This window comes from Eubalaena glacialis, chromosome 3 (genome assembly GCF_028564815.1).
Source record: "Eubalaena glacialis isolate mEubGla1 chromosome 3, mEubGla1.1.hap2.+ XY, whole genome shotgun sequence".
Taxonomy (NCBI): Eukaryota; Metazoa; Chordata; class Mammalia; order Artiodactyla; family Balaenidae; genus Eubalaena; species Eubalaena glacialis.
Window position 1 is genome coordinate 54,388,285 of NC_083718.1, and position 19,516 is coordinate 54,407,800.

Sequence of the window (19,516 nt, forward strand, 5' to 3'; positions counted from 1 at the left end):
TTCACATTGTATACCTTAACCTTATACGATGCTATATGTCGATTATACCTCAATAAAGCTGGAGAAAAAAAGTGAAGCAACTTTTAACAACTGAGGGGAGGCTTAAAGGACAACTTTCATTTCTTAATCTATGTTCTGTATTACTTTAATTCTTAGGACAGAGGAGTTGTGTATTATTTATTTTAAAGATAAAATTAACAAAAACATGTATGTGTGTGTGTATATATACACAAACAAAAGAAAAAAACTGAAAGGAAAAACACCAAAAATATTTATATCTGAATGGTGGTATTATAGACAACATTTGCATTCTTCTTTATAATTTTATACATTTTCTAAGTCTCCTGAAATGAGAATTTATTACTCTGGTAGTTTTCCATTTACGTTTTCAAAAGAAATATATTTGACAAATTATTTGTAGAAAAGATAGAAAGTAGAGATTTCTAATGTTCTATTAATAAATACTTAATGGCCACTTTGTGTATACCAGGCACTGTACTAAGTTGTTGGGAATACACTGGTAAATGAGATCAACACACTTCCTGCCCTCATGGACTTAGAATCTAGTGAGGAAGACAGCTCTTAAACAGGTAATTACAATAATGTGGGATAAGTGTTGGTAGCAGGTAATGAATTGCTTTGAAAGTGCGTAGCAGCGTGAAGGTGAGGTAATCTAACCTAGACTAGGGTTTGGGAAGTCTTCCTAGGGGAAGACTTAGGCTAAGAGCTAAGAGATAAGTAGGAGTTAGCCAGGCAACCTGAACAAAGGACTGCATTTTAAGCAGAGGGAACATTGAGAAGTAAGTTCAGCTTGCTTCTTTTGCTGAAAGCACTCACAAGAGAGATAGTTGTGGAGCTGGAGAGGAAACAAGGAAGCTGAGGAAGGTCTGGCAAACCCTCTTAAGGGAAACATGCGAAAATGTCTTTGCAGCTTCTTCCATCTGCACTTGCAGCTTTTCTAGATAGCTCAATGGAAAATATAGTAGTTCTTGAAGCCACTAAACTAGTCACTTATTCACTAAAGGAAGACACTTGTGTGTACAATAAAGGACGGCACGTCTATGAGATTTTCAGCTCTTTTTTTTTTTTTCAGGTCTTCATTTATTGCTAAGTGTTTCTCTTCAATTATGAGAAAGTTTATTACTGATCACTTCAAAACATTAACATGCTGGGAAAGATCCTAATGGAGCAGCACAACTTACGTGCTCTACAGACATCATTCTCCAATTTACCATTTATGGATGAGTAATATGCATTAAATAAACATGGTATTTTATGGCATTTGTATTGACTGTATTGGTTGTATTGATTAGGATTATAACAGAAAAACAGCTCCAACTAGCTTAAGAAAAAAAATGGATTATAAATATAAATGCTTGCTTTTTCTCCCTGCATATCAATTCCCTCCACTTCTCTGCTCCAAATGAGGGGAAACATGGCTGCCAAAATATCTTGCGCTTTACATCTCACAGTCCAAGTTCTCAAAGATGGGCTGGCCTCTCTCAATTCCAATTCCAAAATGTCCAGGGGAGGACTGTAATTGGCCAAGCTTGGGTCAGCTGACCATCCCTAGACCAATCACTATGGCTGGGGGTTTGAGAGTGAGGCAATTTTGTGTTGTTCTGAGAGCTTCACATATATTAACTCCTCATAAAACCCTTGAAGGTATACATTATTATTAACCTCATATTATAGGTAAGGAAATTCAGAGAGGAGTTTTCAGAAGGAAGGCATAAACATTGTAGCAAATGCTGTAGTTTGCCCAAACAAAATGGTAGCACTTCTGGTATTCCCCTTCCCCCCTTTTCTGGTAACTCTTCCCCATTACCCCCATCCAGAGAAGTTTTCATGTTCTTCTGTGACTTGCTATTTTTTTTTTTCAGTAAACTTTGGAGATCTTTTTAAGCCCTATATACCTATTTCATTCTTTTTTTTTCAACCAGTGCTTAGTATTACATTAACTATTCCTATGTTGATGAACAGTTACTGTGGGTTCAATTTTTCACTATTAGAAATAATACTGTGGGATGAATTGGGAGATTGGGATTGACAGATATACACTAATATGTATAAAATAGATAACTAGTAAGAACCTACTGTATAAAAAAATAAATAAAATAAAATTCAAAAATTCAAAAAAAAAAAGTAGAATTAGGAATAAAAAAAAAAAAAAAGAAACAATATTGTGTGGGACTTCCCTGGTGGTCCAGTGGTAAGGAATCCACCTTACAATGCAGGGGACGCGGGTTAGATCCCTGGTCAGGGAACTAGGATCCCACATGCTGCGGGGCAATTAAGCCCGTGTACCACAACTACTGAGCTGGTGTGCCTCAACTAGAGAGCCCGTGTGCTGCAAACTACAGAGCCCACCCGCCCTGGAGCCTGTGTGTCACAACTAGAGAAGAGAAAACCTGCACACTGCAACTAGAGAGAAGCCCGCGCGCTGCAACAAAATATCCCACATGCCTCAACAAAGATCCTGCATGCCGCAACTAAGACCCGACACAGCCAAAAATAAATAAAATAAATAAATAAATAAATAAGTCTTAAAAAACAAACAAACAAACAAAACAATACTGTGGGAATTCCCTGGCGGTCCAGTGGCTAGGACTCCAGGCTTCCACTGCAGGGGGGCATGGGTTAGATCCCTGGTTGGGGAACTAAGACCCTGCAAGCCATGTGGCACAGCCAAAACAAAACAAAACAAACAAAACCAATACTGTGACCATACTTGAACATGTATCTTTGTGTAAATGTAAAAGTAATTTTTAGGAATTACTAGGTAAAAGAATATATGAATTGTACACATAGTATGTATATTGTGTTTACGAACTGAATATATGTATTGATAGATACTGCTACAAAGACCGGTTTCAATTTACACATGGGCCAGTTTGTCCTTCATACTAACCTCAACAACTCTAAACTGGTAACTTCTAAAGCCTGGGGCACAGATAAGGGTTAATGTGGGCCCAGAGAAGGGACATCTAATCCAGCATGTCAGTTAAGCCTTCTTGGAGGAGGTGACTCCTAAGCTGAGTCTTAAAAAGACAAATAGGAGTTAGACAGTAAAAGAAGTGTGAAATGGATTAAAAAGTTAAAGGGTGGAAAATATCTAGTGTTAGTGAGGATTCAGAGCAACCAAAACTCTCCTACATTACTTGTGAGAGTAAAATTGGTGAAGCCACTTTGGAAAACCATTAGATAGTATCTACTAAAGCTAAACTTCACATATCCTTTGTTCCAGAAAAATACCTAACAAAATGCATATCTATGGTCACCAGAAGACATGTACTAGGATATTCATATGAAAGCTATGCTCATCGGCAATAGAATGGATAAGTAAAGTAGACTATAATCTCATACAATGAAATACTATACAGCAATGAAAAATAAATGATCTGCAACTATAAATGAAAATATGAATGAATCTCAAACACATAATATTGGGTGAAAGAAGTCAGACACAATGATTACATACTGTCTGATTCCATTATATAAAGTACAAAAATATGCAAAAATCAATGTATGCTATTAAAGTCAGTATAGTGTTACCTTTGTGGAGTCGGGAGGAAATGCATAGAGACTGAAAGGGAGCATGGAGAAGGCTTCTGAGGTACTGGTAATGTTCTGCTTTTGGACCGAGATGCTGATGACATGGGTGCATTTAGTTTGTGAAATTCATCAAGCAGTACACACACACATGCTTTTCTATATGAACATTATGCTTCAATAAAAAGATGGAAATAGGGCTTCCCTGGTGGCGCAGTGGTTGAGAATCTGCCTGCCAATGCAGGGGACACGGGTTCGAGCCCTGGTCTGGGAAGATCCCACATGCCGCGGAGCAACTGGGCCCATGAGCCACAATTACTGAGCCTGCGTGTCTGGAGCCTGTGCTCCGCAACAAGAGAGGCCGCGATAGTGAGAGGCCCGCGCACCGCGATGAAGAGTGGCCCCCGCTTGCCGCAACTAGAGAAAGCCCTCGCACAGAAACGAAGACCCAACACAGCCAAAAATAAATAAATAAATAAAGTGTAAAATTAAAAAAAAAAAAAAAAGATGGAAATAAAAGAAAGGGGTATTTGCTTTCAAGACAGAGGAAACAGCATAAGTACAGACACAGAGGCTTGATGAGTTCACCTAGGAGCAGCCCTTAGAATGGAAAGAGAAGGAGACCTTGGGAGTGGGAAGGAGGCAGAGGAAATTTATTCAGTAGTGGGAATAAGATTGGCCTGGGTCCCTTCTGATTCTAAGAATCTATGTTTTATGATTAGCCCAAGGCCATATAGCTAGTTAATTGTCAAAAAGGATAAGACCCTATGGAAGACTGAAAACATGACCATAATATTTTGCTGGTCCTCTTATTAAGAGGTGGAGCCTATTTCCCCATCCTTTAAAACTGGGCTGGCCTGTGACTTGCCTTCATTAACAGAATGTGGTGGGAGTGATGTTGTGAGAGTCTTGGAGACTAGGACTCGAGAGATGTTACAGCTTCCGCTCTTGCTCTCTTAGAATACTGAGACCACCATGCTTTAAGGAAGCTCAGTGTTATGGCTTGAATTTGTTCCCCAAAATTCATATGTTGAAATCTTAACTCTTCTTTTTTTAACATCTTTATCAGAGTATAGTTGCTTTACAATGAAATCTTAACTCTTAGTACCTCACCATATGACATTAAGAAATAGGGTCTTTACAGTACACACACATACACACACACACACGGAGAATGCCATGTGAAGATGAAGGCAGAGATGGGGTGATGCTATGCAGCAAGGAACACCAAAGATTACCAGGAAACCACCCGAAGCCAGGAGGGAGGCAGAGAACAGATTCTCCCTCACAGCCCTCAGAACGAACCAACCCTGCTGACACCTTGATCTTGGACTTCTAGCCTCCAGAACTATGAGAAAATAAATTTCTGTTGTTTAAGTCACCCTGTGGTACTTTGTTACAGCAGTCCTAGCGAACTAATATACCTCTTGTTCTCCAGTAGTTTAGACTGTTTACATTAGCTTGCTAGGGCTGCCATAACAAAGTACCACAGATTGGGTGAGTTAACAGAAATTTATTTTCTCAATGTTCTGGAGACTGTAAGTCTGAGATCAAGGTGTCAGCAGGGTTGGTTTCTTCTGAGACCTCTCCTTGGTTTGTAGATGGCTGTCTTCTCCCTTTGTCTTCACATGGTCGTCCATCTGTGTGTCTGTGTCCAAACTTCCTCTTCTTATAAGGACATCAGTCATACTGGATTAGGACCCACCCTTAGGGCCTCATTTTAACTTATTTACCTCTTTAAAGACATCCTCAAATACAGTCACTTTGTGAGGTACTGGGGGTTAGGGCTTTAACATATGAATAGGGAGGTGGGTATAATTCAGCCCACAAGAGGCCAATGGAGGAGAACCGAGACAGCAGCACCAAATGCCAAATATGTGAATTGCCAACCTTCCATCTCAGCTGAGCCTCCAGCTGAATGCTGTTACATGAGTGAGCCTAGGTGAAATCAGAAGAACTATTCAGACAATCCACACAATTGCAAGAAGTGATAAATCGCTGTTGTTTTAAGCCACTAGGTTTTGGGATTGTTTCTTTCTTTCTTTATTATTTTTTTTATTTTTTATTTTTTGGGATTGTTTCTTATTCAGCAATAGATAACTGAAAGAAAAACCCATTTCACATAAATTCTAAACCAGGCTCAGTTCCACTACACTAGTTAGTGGTAGGCTACATGTTAAATGGATTGTTTTGTCAGCTATTTCATTATTACCATAGAAAAGGAGTGGTACTAATTTATTAATTTAAAATGAATAGATATTATTGCTGCTAGTAACATTTATATAGCACTTTGCCAATTGTTTGAAATAGTCTCTTAATAATTTACAAAGTTTTTTAATCAAAGAAATATTGACTCATAGACCCTTGGGGCTAAAAGGAACAACAAGAGGTCATTTAATCCATCTCCTTATCTTCAAAGATAATGACTTATTCTGTGCCAGCCAGATAAGAATCCTCCGCCTCACTGTCATCCAAAAAAACTTTTAAAATGTCGATCTGTAAATGGAACTGTATTTGGCACTCTATAGGCCTTTAAAGATTTAATACAACAACAATGCTGAGACAAACCATACATAAAACCCAAAGTACTGCATGCGCAAACAGCTTAAAAAGAATGGATAAAAAGGATGTGGTATGTACAGGCAATACTAGGACATACTATGGCTTCATCTCCATACCATTGCAATAAAGCAAATATTACAATAAAGTGAGCCAAACAAATTTTTTGGTTTCCCAGTCTATGTGAAAAGTTATGTTTACACTCTACTGGAGTCTATTAACAGTGCAATAGCATTGTGTCTATAAAAACGCCACAATATACAGACTTCAATTAAAAAATACTTCATTACTAAAAATGCTAATCATCATCTAAGCTTTCAGTGAGTCAGAGTGGTAACATCAAGGATCAGTAACCACAGTGGCACAGTGGTTAAGAATCCGCCTGCAGGGGACACAGGTTCAAGCCCTGGTCAGGAAAGATCCCGCATGCCGTGGAGCAACTAGGCCCGAGCACCACAACTACTGAGCCCATGCGCCACAACTCCTGAAGCCCGCGCATCTAGAGCCTGTGCTCTGCAACAAGAGAAGCCACCACAGAGAAGCCCGTGCACTGCAACGAAGAGCAGCCCCCGCTTGCCACAACTAGAGAAAGCCCGCATGCAGCAGCGAAGACCCAAAGCAGCCAAAAATAATAAAATAGATAAAATAAATAAATTTATTAAAAAAAAGATCACTAACCAGAGATCACCATAACAAATATAATAATAATGAAAATAATAATGAAAAAGTTTGAAATGTTGCCAGAATTACCAAAATGTGCTACAGAGACACAAAGTGAGCAAACGCCGTTGGAAAAATGGTGCCAACAGACTTGTGTGATGTAGGGTTGCCACAAACCTTCGATTTGTTAAAAAATGCAAAATCTGTGAAGCTCAATAAAGCAAAGTGTAATAAAATGAGGTTTGCCTGTATACACAACAGAATTTTATTAATGAGAAAGAAGGGAATCTTGCCCTTTGTAACAACATTTGTGTTAAGTGAAATAAATCAGACAGAGAAAGAAGACTACTTGTATGATATCGTTTATATGTGGAATCTTAAAAAGCCGAACTCATAAAAACATAGACTAGAAAGATGGTTAGAAGGGGCTGGGGGGAGCGGGGAGGGGGAGGACGAGTGGTATTGGTCAAATGGTACAAACTTCCAGTTACAAGATGAATGAATTCTGGGGCTCTAATGTACAGCATAGTGATTATAGTTAATAATACTGTATTACATACTTGAAAGCTGCTAAGAGAGTAAATCTTAAATGTTCTTACCATAAAAAGAAATGGTAATTATGCACCTGCTAGAGGTATTCGCTAACTCTATGGCAGTAATAATTTTGCAATATATAAGTGTATCAAATCAAGGCACTGTACACCTTAAACAATGTTATATGTCAGTTAAATCTCAATAAAGCTAAAAAAAGGGTTGGTTGGCCTGGGGTGACCCAGCACTGGAGCCTACGGACCCTTTGGTGGGGTTGATGGCGGACTCTGGGAGGGCTCACGCCAGGGAGTGCCTCCCAGGGCTTCTGCTGCCAGTGTCCTTGTCCCCGCGGTGAGCCATGGCCACCCCCGCTTCTGGGGAGACCCTCCAACATTTGCAGAATAGCACAAATGATTGCAAAATGTGGTAAGCTTCATGACATTGGTCTTGGCAATGATTTCATGGATATGACACCAAAAGCACAGGCAACAAGAACAAAAATAAACAAGTGCAACTACATCAAACTAAAAAGCTTCCGCACAGCAAAGGAAACAATCATCACAGTGAAAAGGGAATGAGTGTCGCTATACTGGGACCCACGTTTCAAGATTTGGCAACAAGTGTGAATCGCAATATCAGCAGTCTTTCTCTGATTTTTGTGGGCTGTGCCTTTGGATATCTGGGTGGCTCTGTGATTGGTGGAGTTCTTTTTGACAATATGAATCATTTTCTTCTTTTGGGGGTGTCAATGTTTGCTACCACAATTGGTCTTTATCTTGTTCCATTTTGTAAGACTGTGGTGTTACTGATTGTCATGATGTCCATCTTTGGTGTTTCAGTTGGCATTCTGGATACAGGTAATCCTATTGCTGGGAATAAACCTAACAAGGAGAAGACAAGCATACAAAGCCCAGGGACATTACTGGATATGTGCTGGCCCACAAAATGGTATAAGTTTTGTGAAAATTGTGAAACCACAAAGCAGTCTCAATAACTGATGACTAGTTTAAAAGTTTCTCTGTTTTATATAAATATATAAAATAGAAAGGATAATAAGAACAAAATAAAGATTAACAGGTATAGAATTCAATGCATTCCTGCCTCAGTAAAAAATTTCTGTACTTGCACCATAGAATAAAATCTTGAGTTAAAAATAAATAAATAAATAAAAATAAAGCTAAAAAAAGAAGAAAAATGCTACATATGAAATTACATTTTTCTTCCAATTTATCTACACAAATATTTTGAGCCCATGTAGATAATATAGACAGAGATTAACATAACTATACAAGCACATGCATTATACAGGTAAAAGAAAAGATTTTGAGAAACATGACAGCTCCCAAATATTTGAAGGGCTGTTGTGTAGAAGAAAAGTGAAATTTATTCAATGTAGCTACTGGGTAGAACTAGGACCAGGGGTGAAACAGATGGAAGTTTCAGGGTGGCATGTGTCAGTTTACCTCTAGGAAGAACTTTTTGACAATTAGAACTCTTCAAAATAAATGGGTTCCCTCACTGGAGTTATTGTACAGGGAATTCCAGAAGATTATCCTAGATGACCTCTAAGGTTCTTTCTAACCCTATGACATTGAGCCATATGTCAAAAATTAAACACATTTGGGGATGTAGAGGGAGGTAATTGAATTTTATAGGCAAATAATTGTTAACCAGCTGTGGTTGTTTTAGGTATGGATCAAATAGAGTACAGGGAAACTATTATGTCTCTATGGATAAGTCTGAGATTTTCCTAAGAAGGAGGCAGGATCTGAGTAGAACCCTGAACACTGTAAAGGGAGTCATTTGGGCACCATATTGGGGAGAATCTGAGTACTGCAAAAGTCAGAGTTAAAAGGAAGACATCCTAGAAATAGGCCTATTGGATAAAACATATATGCCTGCTATAGAAGGGGTGGGGATTTGAGGAACAGGAGCTGATGAACATTAGGCAATTATAATCCAGTGTATCCTGGAAAATAATTTTGAAACATCAGGTGAAAAATTTAGACATTGTACATGATGAAGGGGAGGGGAAGCACAGTCAAAGCAATGAGAGGAAGAAGTATTTTTGTTTTAGTGAATTGCTTGGTGAGGAACCTAGAAAGAAAAGGCTAGCAGCAGGAGAATCCAGCAGAGAGATGATCTGAGTCTAAATGAACACTGTATCCATATAGACATAGAGAAAGAAATATTGACTAATATGAGAGAAAATGTAAGGATGTGGCGATAGCCTGGAAATCCAGATGGGTAAAGACAGGGATCAGTGAAGCATTGCTTACCAGTTCCCTGCTTCTGGAAATAGTGGTATTACTCCGATTATAGGGAAGGTAAAGATGATGAGCATCTATGTCTTCATTGTGCCTTGTTGGTGTTGATGATGGGTTTGATTTTTGGGGCCATCCCCTGGCCACTGCTCAGGTGAGGCTGTCCCTGTGCTACTGTGCACCATCCCTGCTCCTTTTTTTCATCTGGTTTCTGTACCTGCCGGGAGTTCACAGCTGCCCTCATTTCAGCTTGAGCTAGTACTACTTGGGATTGTTTTAAATGTTTTAATCGTTTTAAATGTTTAATTGTAATTCTCAGGTGAGTCACTTGGGCTTGGTTATATTGAGATGAAATAGTGTCCTGCACCTAAGTAAGTAGGTTTCTCCCTGGTCTATCAACCACCGCCCCGCCCCCCATTCTGAAAATTCCCATTTCACTTTGAAAAACATCTTCACTTACAAGATATTTGCTTTAGTCTAGGCAGGATCTTAAGACTCTATGGTAGAGGAATCTTCATATGCTAAACAAAGGTAATATTTCACATGCAATAGTTCACATGTGCAGGTAACTGGTGATGACCAGGTGGGAATGACTAATAAAGTGATATATGATTCCACCTGTTTTTATTGGTTGATTGGTGTTTTTGTTTTTAGTTAAATAAAGGTGGCAGGTGGTGGATGGGGGCTCACATGAATAAATACTGTAGAATTTGTTCTATTATCTAAGCATATACCACTTGAAAAAAATTAGGCCTGGAAAAGTTGATGGATTTCTGAAAACATTACATTTTTTGTACTAATAGTAAGTGCTTGTATGATGCTTTTTATATGCCAAATACTGTTTTAAGTGCTTTATGTATATTAACCAATTTAATTCTCACAACAGCCCTGTGAGGTAGGTACTGTTGCTATCATCATCACTTCACAGATGAGGAACTGATGCACAAAGAGGTTAAATATTTGTCTAAGAGCAAACAAATATTGAGCCCAGTTTTGACCTCAAGCACTTAAGTGCCTGCCTTAACCACTGCACATACTACACTTACCCATTACATACTATGAAAGAATTAGAGAAGCCAGACCATTATCCCCCAGATTAAATTCTCTCAGATAATAAAAATCAAACAACAAACCAAATCATGGCTCTATGACCACCTTTATCCTTTGTCAATGATTTTTTTTTCAGTAGTTGCAACACTTCAGGAATTAAAAGGAAAAAACAAAGTATTTTAAACACAGGAAAACTTTGATCCAAATGGAAAATTCATATTGTATCCAGTGCTAAAGCATAGTGTCTCTGTTCCCATTTGGTGGGCAATTTCAGTTATTTCTGGTCATACCCTGGATGGCAACAGAATAATTTCAGAGCACTTTTATAGTACTGAGTATTAATGGTTCATCTAAGGTCAGCCCAGTTCTATGAAAGACATGTAAAGGAGAGCTGTATCCACCTTTTTTCCCTGAAATTTATCTTCCGAATGGTTGTTTTGTTGCTTCTTTGCAATGGCTCCCACATCCTCTGCTTTAAAGCAAATTTTCAGTGTGGTACCTCCAATAGTTAATACTTTTTATAAGGGAAATAGGGAAGCTAAATGAATAGCTAAAGAATAATTATCAAGTTCTTTGAGAATGTAAAAAACTGGATCAATATTAACATGCAAGAATGATCAGTAGGGGGGAGATGATAAGTGAATATTTATACATATATATGTATGTGTGCGCGCATTAAAAACATTTCTCTTCTGCCTGAGTCACTGTCTTTAGACAACATAAGTTAAAGATAAGTTCTCACTCAGAAACAGGGTCAAAGGTAGTTTTATTTTTTTCCTTTGTCATCAAAGGAGACCTGACCACGTGCACTATATATAAAGCATGCCGGTAGGAAGATTAGCTTTACTGTCAAGCAATGTAAGGCTAACAGAAACACACGTGGTTATACGGTAAAGGAGTTAAAGAGGAATTCATGGTAATATAATACGAGGAACCGGGTCATAACCGCTTTTCCAATGAGACTGTAGAGTGCAGACAACCGAGGCGAGTGCAACTTAACATTATGAAATAGTTTCAAAAAATTACAATGAAATAATGTACCTTTTTATTATCTTCATGTAAATTTTATATCATTTACTTTTGACTGTAGGTCGGCTTGGTGACGAGGGTATTTAAAGGAATTCTCCGGGGCATTTTAGGGAGCCTCACCTGGATGGCAAGCACCAAACAAACGTCTTGTGCTTTTCTGTCCCAACTGTGCCTGCTAAAGAGCGAGACGTGCACCTGGGGCGCTCAGCGCGACTGATTGATTTGACAGGTGGAGGTGGGACAGGGAAGGCTTTAGACCGACCAACCCTAAAAAAGGCGGTAGCATGTAGAACCGAACGTGGGAGGGGTTGGCTAAGGCGGATTCGGATGTGGGAGGCTGAGGTGCCGCGAACGAACCGAAGGGCCGAAAGACTTGAAGCAGCGGTAGACGTGCCAGTGAGGTAGGTACAGGGGCTGCGGGGGGCGGGGGAGAACCCACCCTCGGAAGAGAAGGGGGCGCGCGGGCGGGCCGGGGCCGGAGCCGGGGCCGGGACAGGAGCCGGGGACGGGGCAAGGGCGGGGCGGGGCGGGGCGGGGCCGCCGGGAAGCCCTCCCTCCGAGTAGCGGAGGTGACTGGTCGGGTGGGGGGCGGGAGACGCTCTGTTCCACGCTCTCCCAGTGCTCGGTGGTTTAAAGATGGCGGCGGCGGCGGCGGTGGCGGTGGCGGCGGCGGCAGCGTTGAGGGCGCGGAGCCGCGGGATGGGGAGGGAAAAGGAGAATCTGTGAGGCGTCGAGAGGCAGCGCGGCGGCTGCTGTGAGGAGTCGGGTGCGGAGACGCCGGTGGCCGGACCGCTCAGGGCCGGGGCCTCGACTGGGAAGGAGAGGCCGGAGCAAGCGCCTGGAGCCCGAGGCCGTAGCCGAGGAGGAATGTGACCAGGGGTCGGCGGGGGCGCGGGAGTACGCAAGTGCAGGGATGGGGCAGCAGGTGGGCCGCGTCGGGGAGGCTCCGGGGCTTCAGCAGTCGCAACCCCGCGGGATCCGGGGCAGCAGCGCAGCCAGGCCCTCCAGCCGCAGGCGGGACCCGGCGGGGCGCACCGCAGAGGCCGGCTTCAATATCTTCACCCAGCATGGTGAGTGTGTCCGGGAGCCGGCGTGAGGGCGTGGGGGAGGCCGGAGGTGGGGTTGGGGCGGGGTGGGAGGCAGACAGGCAGCCCTAGGGGCTCGAGGGGTGGAGGGGTGCCCAAGAGTGGGGGCGGAATCTGCTGCCATCTGGGCCAGTCACGGGAGGCGAGTCACACCCCTCCCCCCCTCCCGTCTCCAGCCTGGCTGGCAGCTCCTGGGGGCGGAGGAGGAAGGAGAAGTGGTCTTAGGGACCTTGGATGGACAGTCTTCTGCACTGGGACGCGACTGTGCGGCTCGGGGAAGACGGTGGATAGTGTCCTCAGGGGAGAGAAGGATGAAGGGAGGTGTGAGCTCAGTCCAGGTGTTAGTATAAATCGGTTGTTAGCGAAGGGAGCATGAGTTGTGCCTCGAGGGATTGGGAAATAGGAACTGAATCTCAGCAGGTAGTGGCTTAGGAAGTATCTACGTATAAATCAGGCAATGAGCAGTGTCAGGTTAGTGAACAGTGCCCTGAAGTACCCTTCTATGGGAAAGATAAGGGTAGTATCTTAGCACTTTGAATTTTTTTTTTTTTTTCAAACTGGAAATGAAGGGCTTTGCCAAACCATCCTCTGTTCTGCTCTTTTGAGTAGGACACATTTCTGAGATGGCTGGCAGGGGTTAGAGGTTGGTGGGCATCGTTAGGACTTTGGATACGAACAAGAGTTTTTTTCCTACCAGGTGTGCATATATATATATATACACACACACATACATACTTACATCCTCTATATGGTCTGGAACCTATTACTTTGGCCTCATTATCAAGGTGTTTTTAAAACAGTTGTCTCCAGACTCGTGATCACGTACTCCAAGAATTTATGTATCTTTATTACTGTATTAATGTGTAACTTAGAAATGTACACAGAAACAGAATTTAAGAAAAGATGAGATGAAAAAATAAATATAACAAGAGTTCTAATAAATTTTTTCCTGCAGCCCAGTGGATCCTTTTGCACTTCTTCTGAGCTGCACCCACACCAGTTTTGAGGCCACTTGTCTAGAGGAAGGAAGAATGGAGAAGGGGGGAAAAAACCAGAATTAACCTTCATGGAGCTGAGATACCCTAAGACCTGAGAGAGACTGAAGAGATAGATGTGACTTCTGTATAAAGGACTGGATAGTTGAGGTTGGATGAGAGGTAGCAAACTGGACTTTAACTGAAGAGGCGTGTGGAAAATAATAAAAGATAAAAGAGGGTATTCTATACTGCATAGTGTAGGGAAGACGAGGAAGGAAAAGAAGTGTGAACTATTCCTTAGAAATGGAGTTTCGGAGGAAGTTAAGACAAATGATAGTATGTAGAGAAAGAGATGAACCTTAGAAGCTGTGGCTGCTAGGTGAGTTGTATCAGAGTTCTGGGTTTGGACTTTGTGAACAACCTGAGTTTCCTAATGGAAGAGATATAGGTGATTTGGGCCATTCAGGAGTTACGTGTCTACTCTTAAAGATGTGAGTGAGCTTCTCTTCCAGGTATATAAACATTTTATGAAGGTGCCATATAAGTTAGTCTGTATCGAAATCACTTCCTGAAACATAGGAGCAAAGAATGGGTAGTTTTCAGGGAAGAAATGATCCAAGTAGCTTTGCTTTGTGGGAAGTGTTAGTTATGTATTAAACTTGGCCCAGTAGGTAATAGTGATCCTCTTCCTCTAGCATCTGTTCAGGATGTAAGATTTTCTGAGAAGGAGGAGGTCATGAAGAATGGAATAGGAGGAGATTTTGAAGGATGAATAGGATTTGGATCTATGGAGCAAGAAAAAGAGGGCAGGCTGTGCAGGAGAAACAACTTAAGTGTGAACAATTGAAATGAACGTAATTTGTTGATGGAATAGTGAGGAGAGACATCTGTCATGAGTGAAGCAAATCCTCCAGGAGTGAATCCTAGAGCAAAAATTGCAAGAATCAAGTTCTGGTCTTGGCTCCACCTGGCTGGGTGATTTAGTCACTTACCATCTTTGGGTTTCTTTATCTGTTAAATGTTGGATTGGATGATCTCTAAGGTACCATCTGACTCTAAGATGTTATGATTCTACTGATAATTGAGAAGCAGTGGGAAGAAAACTTTGAATATGTTGGGTTATGGGCTGGGTTATTGAAAATGTGGCAGAGGAGTTTATATCCATTTACCTGATTGGTTAGTTTATAGGCTATGTAAAGAAACCCAAGTGTGAGGTGCTGAAAGACTTGGCCTTGAGTGGAGGCAATGGAAACAGGTGGGGTGAGTTTGAGGGATATTTCATGCATTCAACAAAGAAAAGTTTTTTGAGCACCTATTATGTACTGGGCCCTGGGGATGTTGCTGTGAGTATAACAAGGCCCCTGTCCTTGTGGAACTTAAGGATTTTATGATTTGGTTTAGAGGATGAAAGAAGAGAGGATGACTTTGGAATACTTAGGAGCCATTCTGCCTGGATTTGAAACCTGGCTTGACTGCTTATTATCTTTGTGACCCTGGATAAGTTATTCACCCTTTTTGTGCCTTGGATTCTTCATTTGTAAAATGGGGATAATAAGAATACCTGGTAATAATAGTACCTAGATTAATGAGTTAATATGTACAAGGCACTTAGAATAGTGCCTGGCATGTAGTAAGGGCTAAATATGTGTTGGCCCCGGCCATTACTACTACTACTACTACTATTATTAAAAATAGGGATGAGTCAAAGATAATAAGTTTTGAAATTGGCTGTATTGACAAGTTTGGAAGTTAGAAGCTGATTGAAAGGATGGGAATAGGGTAAGTTTGTTGCCAAAGACTAGTATGTAAAGAATAGAATTGGCAAATAATATAGGAAACAGAGGTTAAGTGAGTACTGTTTTTAGACAGATGGGTGTTTATAAACTTCTATAGCTCAGATTTTCTCAACCTTGGCAGTTATTGACATTTTGGGGTGAGTCGTTCTTTGTTGTGGGGGTCCGTCCTATACTTTGTAAGATGTTTAGCAGCATCCTTGGCCTCTGCTTACTAGATGCCAGTAGCACCCCTTTCTGGCAAACTACCCCACCCCACCCCCCCAGTTGTAACAACCAGAAATGTTTTCAGACATTGCTAGATTGCCCCTAGGTGAGAACCACTTCTTAGAAACACATGATAAATTCTGGTTTGAATGAATAAATTCAATTAGATTCAGAAGCTTCTCAGTGGACCTGTTGTTTGACATTAACACAAAAAACCTGGCAACTAGTGTACAAGTCACTGTCTTGAGTTTCAGTATTGAGGTATTAGCACATAATTTCATATACGAAAGTTAGGTCTGACTGTTGAGTTTACATGTAGGTTTAAATATAGATTAAATATTGTACGTAGTCAGTAAAAATGTATGTACGTTACAGAAATGGGTTTATCAGAGTCCATGATTTTTCTTCTGTAGGTAAAAGAAATGGTGTTTTCTCATTGAAAATGAGAATATTTTTTTATTAATATGTAAGTTGTTATAATAATTTGCTTTGCCAAAAATGCCTTTTGTGAATGTAATTTAGAAGGAATAAAAATAATTGGGCTGTTTTTTGGTATGAAAAAGGTGAGTGCTGTGTGATTTTTCTGAAATCTGCTTTTGAACCTTTTTGGTGAGCTGATGTTTTGTGACTAGTAATCTAGGGTTGAATACCTCCTTGTCTTTTTAATATCTGACATACATTACAACAGTTGAGTGATTTCACTTCAACTTTATTTCCTTCTCTCACTCATTTGCTGTAAATGCTATTAAAAATTAACCTTAAATTGTGAAGTTTTGAGTAATAAAACTTTTCCCTTAAACTCATCAGTTTAAGTGGTCTGATTTCTTTATTTAGGATTTGTAGTTCGTGTTTTAGTCTTTGCAGAATGAAAGATGTCGGCACCACAGGTTGAAAATGATACTGTAGAAAAGAACAGGAAGGCCGTTGCAAGGGAATTTTAATTATGGTGACCTAGTATAGTGGCTACTGATTCTTATGAGAACCAGACTTTTAAAAAGAAATCAGCTGTTAGGTTTTTGTTAACCTCCAAATCTGCATGAGTTACAGGTATCTGGGTGTGTCTGTATTTTTAGAAAAGTGACAAAATAATTTGTGGTACAGATTCTTTTATCACAGCCCAATTGACAGTAAGGTCCCAGGTAAGTTTTGAAGTCTGAAGTTTCTCAAGGGTCTTGAGCTTGCTTTAAAAAGAAAAACCAGCATCTTTCCCCCTTGCAATTACTATACTGTATCTTTTTTTTTTTTTCCCTTCACTCCCTCTGTCAAAATCAGTAATGATGATGGTAATACTAATTTGTGTAGTTTTTTTTGAGTTTATGAACACCTTTCATGTCCTTTATCTTATTTGATCTTTACAATTACAGTTGGCCCTTGAACAACATGGGTTTGAACTTTCAGGGTCCACTTACAGGCAGATTTTTTTCAATAAATATGTACTATAGTTTTATCGCGGTTGGTTGAATCCACAGATGCCAAACCCGGATATGGAGGACCACCTGTAAAGTTATAAGAGGATTTTCGACTTCGTGGAGCGTCGGTGCCCCAACCTCCGAGTTGTTCAAGGGTCAGCTGTACTCTGAAATAGGTGGGGACAGATATTAATCTTCCCATCTTATAGATGAAGAGTTAAGAGAATTAAGTGACTTCCCAAGGGCAGATAGCTGTTAAGTTATGGGACTGAAACTCAAGCCTTTGTCTCCAAATCTTGCCATAGTGTAGAGATTTAGAGAACATGGGTTTTATTTTATTTTATTTTTTTAAATGCATTTTAAAAAAATATTTTTATTTGGTTGCATTGGGTCTTAGTTGTGGCAGGTGGCTCCTTAGTTGTGGCATGTGAACTCTCAGTTGTGGCATGCACGTGGGCTCTAGTTCCCTGACCAAGGATCGAACCCAGGGCCCCTGCACTGGGAGCGTGGAGTCTTAACCACTGTGCCACCAGGGAAGTCCCAAGAAGATGGGTTTTAAAATGAGATAGAATTGGGTTCAGATCCTGCCTTGTGTCTGACATTAGTAAGTGGTTTACACCTCCAACCTCAGCAGGTTGTTGAATTAAATGATAAAATTTTGTAAGGCTCTAAGTGCTCAATAAATAGTTTTGTTGTTGTCATTGTTATTTACCTCAAGATGGTTGTGAAGACTACATGAGTCTTATGTGAAAATGTTTTGTAAACTATCTCAAACGCTGCTATTGTCTTCACGATAGCATGCTAAAGTGTAGAATTGTCTTAGCATTTATATTTTAAGCCTCTGTTTTGTCTAAGTCTCTATTTTTCTCTCAAGTGACTCTTGATTATTAAAGGACTTTCAGAAAGCAGCAAAAAGATAGGGAAGTTTTGGGGATCTGAAATCACCTTAGACCTGCCTTCCTTGAGGGTAAATGTTATCTTCTTAGGATTATTTGTCTTATGGGTCTTTCTTACTCTTTTCATACTGGTGTTTTTCTTCCTTCAAAGAAGTTGAACTAGAAACACAGGCCAAGGCATATGTAAAGTTTAGGTTGAGACCTCATTCTAAGCTGGCACATATGTTTGCTAGTTAATATTTAATGATTTTTTATATTGTAATCTCCTTCATCTGACATCCTTTAAGAACTTTTTGTGCCTTCTTATATTATTTTTACCTCTGGTTATAAAGTTTCTTGTTAAAAGCATGTTTTAGTAGAACTTTTATATTCTTAATTTTGTGAGTCAAATTGGGCTTTTTCTCATATACTATGCGTATAAGATTTCAAAATACATAATGTTAACCTCATCAATCTTAACAGATTTCTTCTGGAATAGATAAATTTGGAGTGTCACTGTTGATACTTCACCAGATCATATAGAACCGTTCTCAAACTTTAGTGTGGAAACCCAGATTGCTGGGTCCCACCCCCAGAGTTTCTTATTTAGGTCTGAGGTGGGATTAGAGAATTTGCATTTTTGACAAATTTTCAGGTGTTGCTGAATGCTGCTGGTTGGGGCCACACTTTGAGAACTGTTGGTAATGTGAGATTAAGAAGAGTGGTGGATCAAAAGTAATTCAAAGATTGTCAGTTGTCAGAAAACATAGTGTATTGACTCTTCTACTTAAAACTGGTTCAAAAGTCCATTTGTTGCAAGTCTAGTGTCCACATGCAGGTGTCCACTGTCTTATGCCACTTTTTTTGTGGCAGGAAGAGATGCTTTGGCTTCAAGTTTGTTTTTTTTTTTAAATCTCTAAAAGTTCATATGTTGAAGGTGTGTTGAGAGGTGCACTTTTGAAAGAATCTTGTGTCAGAGAAAAGGGAGGTAAGACACACAGAGTTCTGCTGACAGACTTAGAGTGGGCCTTAGTCACTGGAAGAAGCTGTGAAGAAATAATTGCCACTTATTGAGTGCTGTGTGCCAGGAATGTTCTAAGTACTTAATTGCAGGGTTTTTTTCACTTAAACCCCATAAAACCTTGCTTGCTCAAATTGAAAAAGATAAGAGACCAAAGAAATTGGGATACCTATTTGTGATTCTATAGTTATGTGTGATGATGCCTAGTTACCTTTTGGGGTTTGTGTATATGTACATATGTATATGTATGTGTGTGTATATAGGAAGATTTTTAGTCTTTTTTTACCCTATCTCTCTTGAGACCAATGATGAGGGTTTCAGAATGGTAGACCAGGGTTAGATCTATATACTTACTCTGTGGCTATGGATTGAGACTTAGATATTATGGCCTAACAAACGGAGCAGTAGGTGCTCACAGTGCAATTTGAAATCTCATGGTAATGTTGAACTATTGGCTTAACCTCTAGACTTAGTATTACTAATATTTCTTATTTAAAGACTTTT

At 40.2% G+C, this 19,516-nt stretch overlaps 1 protein-coding gene across 2 annotated transcripts in view; it reads left to right on the plus strand.

Annotated features, from left to right (window-relative positions):
* The first annotated feature begins 12,339 nt into the window (after positions 1-12,339).
* Positions 12,340-19,516, plus strand: part of ABL2 (ABL proto-oncogene 2, non-receptor tyrosine kinase) — a 113,420-nt gene continuing 106,243 nt past the window's right edge. For both annotated transcript variants that reach the window (XM_061183072.1, XM_061183074.1), the window contains exon 1: positions 12,340-12,715. In XM_061183072.1, the coding sequence (XP_061039055.1) occupies positions 12,559-12,715 (157 nt within the window). In that variant the 5' untranslated portion in view covers positions 12,340-12,558. The remainder of the gene's footprint in view (positions 12,716-19,516) is intronic.